At 39.7% G+C, this 2,056-nt stretch overlaps 1 protein-coding gene across 1 annotated transcript in view; it reads left to right on the top strand.

The window, feature by feature from the left end:
* Positions 1–2,051, top strand: part of LOC101568621 (zinc finger protein 431-like) — a gene marked incomplete at its 3' end in the record, with an annotated part of 10,579 nt that extends 8,528 nt beyond the window's left edge. The window contains exon 4 of the mRNA XM_023709525.1: positions 575–2,051. Coding sequence (XP_023565293.1) covers positions 575–2,051 — 1,477 coding nt within the window. The remainder of the gene's footprint in view (positions 1–574) is intronic.
* Between the last annotated feature and the right edge of the window lie 5 nt (positions 2,052–2,056).

Genomic DNA, 2,056 nt, shown 5'->3' with positions numbered 1-2,056 from the left:
TCTTTATTATCCTGAGGCCCTGTACCTCAGATTGTAGATCCTTTGTCAGTGTCAGCCATGTGGATGAGTCACATCCATTGCTTGGCCAATGTGCTCTCTGTGAAAGCCTGAGAAAATATTATATACACTGACACTGACAAAGGATCTACAATCTGAGGTACAGGGCCTCAGGACAGTCCTGCAACACTCCTTTTCCTGTCTCCTGCCTTCATTCACCATCCCCTTACTTTCTAAACAGTCATCTACCCAAAAGACAGCACGGCAGCAACTGGCGTGTCATGACAAGTAGCACGTATTCAGAAGATCAGAATGACAGGCACTCCAAGCATGAACCTATTATTACAAATTGCTATCTTCAGTGCAGTTGCTTAGTTCACCGATGTCAGCATATATTGAATACCATTCTTGAGAATGGCTGTTTTCAAGGTATCTCCAGGGCATTTAGATAATTGTCAGAATTCCTTAGGAAGAATCGTACCAAAACTTGTGGTAAATCATTAATGTGGAGACCCATTTTATTGTGACTGTGTTGTTGTTGTTGTTGTTGTTGTTCATTTGTTTTGTTTTTTCATAGAAATGAAGAGTTGGAGAAGTGTTACCCACTAAATATACCCACCGTCATTCACACTGGACTGACGACATGTGAGTTTTGGGGATTAGAAGAGAAGCTCTATAAATATAAGGAACATGGAAGAACCTGCAGTGATTTTCACTCCTTTCAGAAGGATGTAGGGACAAAGACTGGAGAGAAATTGTATGAATATGATCAATGTAAAAAATCCTACTCTGATCTTAGTGAAAGAACTCAGCTTAAAGAGAAAACTTTTGTATATAAGAAAAACTTGAAAGCCTCCCTTACACCCAATGATGTTGAGATCCATGAAAGAACTCACACTGAGAAGCCCTATATAAATAAGCAATATGTGAAAGCTTTCAGTACACAGGGTTATTGCAAAAGACACGAAAGGCTTCACACTGGAGAGAAACTTTATGTATGTGAGCAGTGTGGGAAAGCTTTTCGTACACAATATCAAGGTAAGATACATGAAAGGCTTCACACTGGGGAGAAACCCTATGTATGTAAGCAGTGTGGGAAGGCTTTTAATACACAAGGTTATTGGAAAGTACATGAAAGAATTCACACTGGGGAGAAACCTTATGTATGTAAGCAATGTGGGAAAGCTTTTATTACACAAGGAAATTGGAAAGTACATGAAAGAATTCACACTGGGGAGAAACCCTATGTATGTAAGCAGTGTGGGAAAGCATTTAGTACACAAGGTTCATGTAAAAAACATGAGAGGCTTCACACTGGGGAGAAACCCTATGTATGTAAGCAGTGTGGAAAACATTTCAGTACACAAGATTCATGTAAAGCACATGCAAGGCTTCACACTGGGGAGAAACCCTATGTATGTAAGCACTGTGGGAAAACTTTTAGTACACAAGGTTCCTGTAAAGCACATGAAAGGCTTCACACTGGGGAGAAACCCTACGTATGTAAGCAATGTGGGAAAGCTTTTGGTATACAAAGTCATTGTAAAAGACATGAAAGAATTCACACTGGGGGAAAACCCTATGTATGCAAGCAGTGTGGGAAAGCTTTTAGTACACAAGGTTCCTGTAAAGTACATGAAAGGCTTCACACTGGGGAGAAACCCTATATATGTAAGCAATGTGGGAAAGCTTTTAATACACAAGGTTATTGGAAAGTACATGAAAGGCTTCACACTGGGGAGAAACCCTATGTATGTAAGCAGTGTGGGAAAGCTTTTAGTACACAAAATCATTGTAAAAATCATGAAACCATTCACACTGGGGAGAAATCCTATGTATGTAAGCAATGTGGAAAAGCTTTCAGAACACAAGGTTCCTGTAAAACACATGAAAGGCTTCACACTTGTGGCAAATGCTACATATGTAAGCAATGTGGGAAAGGTTTTAGTACACAAGTTTATCGCAAAGCACATGAAAGGCTTCACACTGGGGAGAAACCCTATGTATGTAAGCAATGTGGGAAAGCTTTTAGTAGACAAGATTCATGTAAAACACATGA

The sequence above is a fragment of the Octodon degus genome, unplaced genomic scaffold (assembly GCF_000260255.1).
Source record: "Octodon degus isolate 3935 unplaced genomic scaffold, OctDeg1.0 scaffold00012, whole genome shotgun sequence".
NCBI classification, from domain to species: Eukaryota; Metazoa; Chordata; class Mammalia; order Rodentia; family Octodontidae; genus Octodon; species Octodon degus.
The sequence above is the reverse complement of the archived record's forward strand: the minus strand, read 5'-3'. Positions and strand labels throughout refer to the sequence as shown.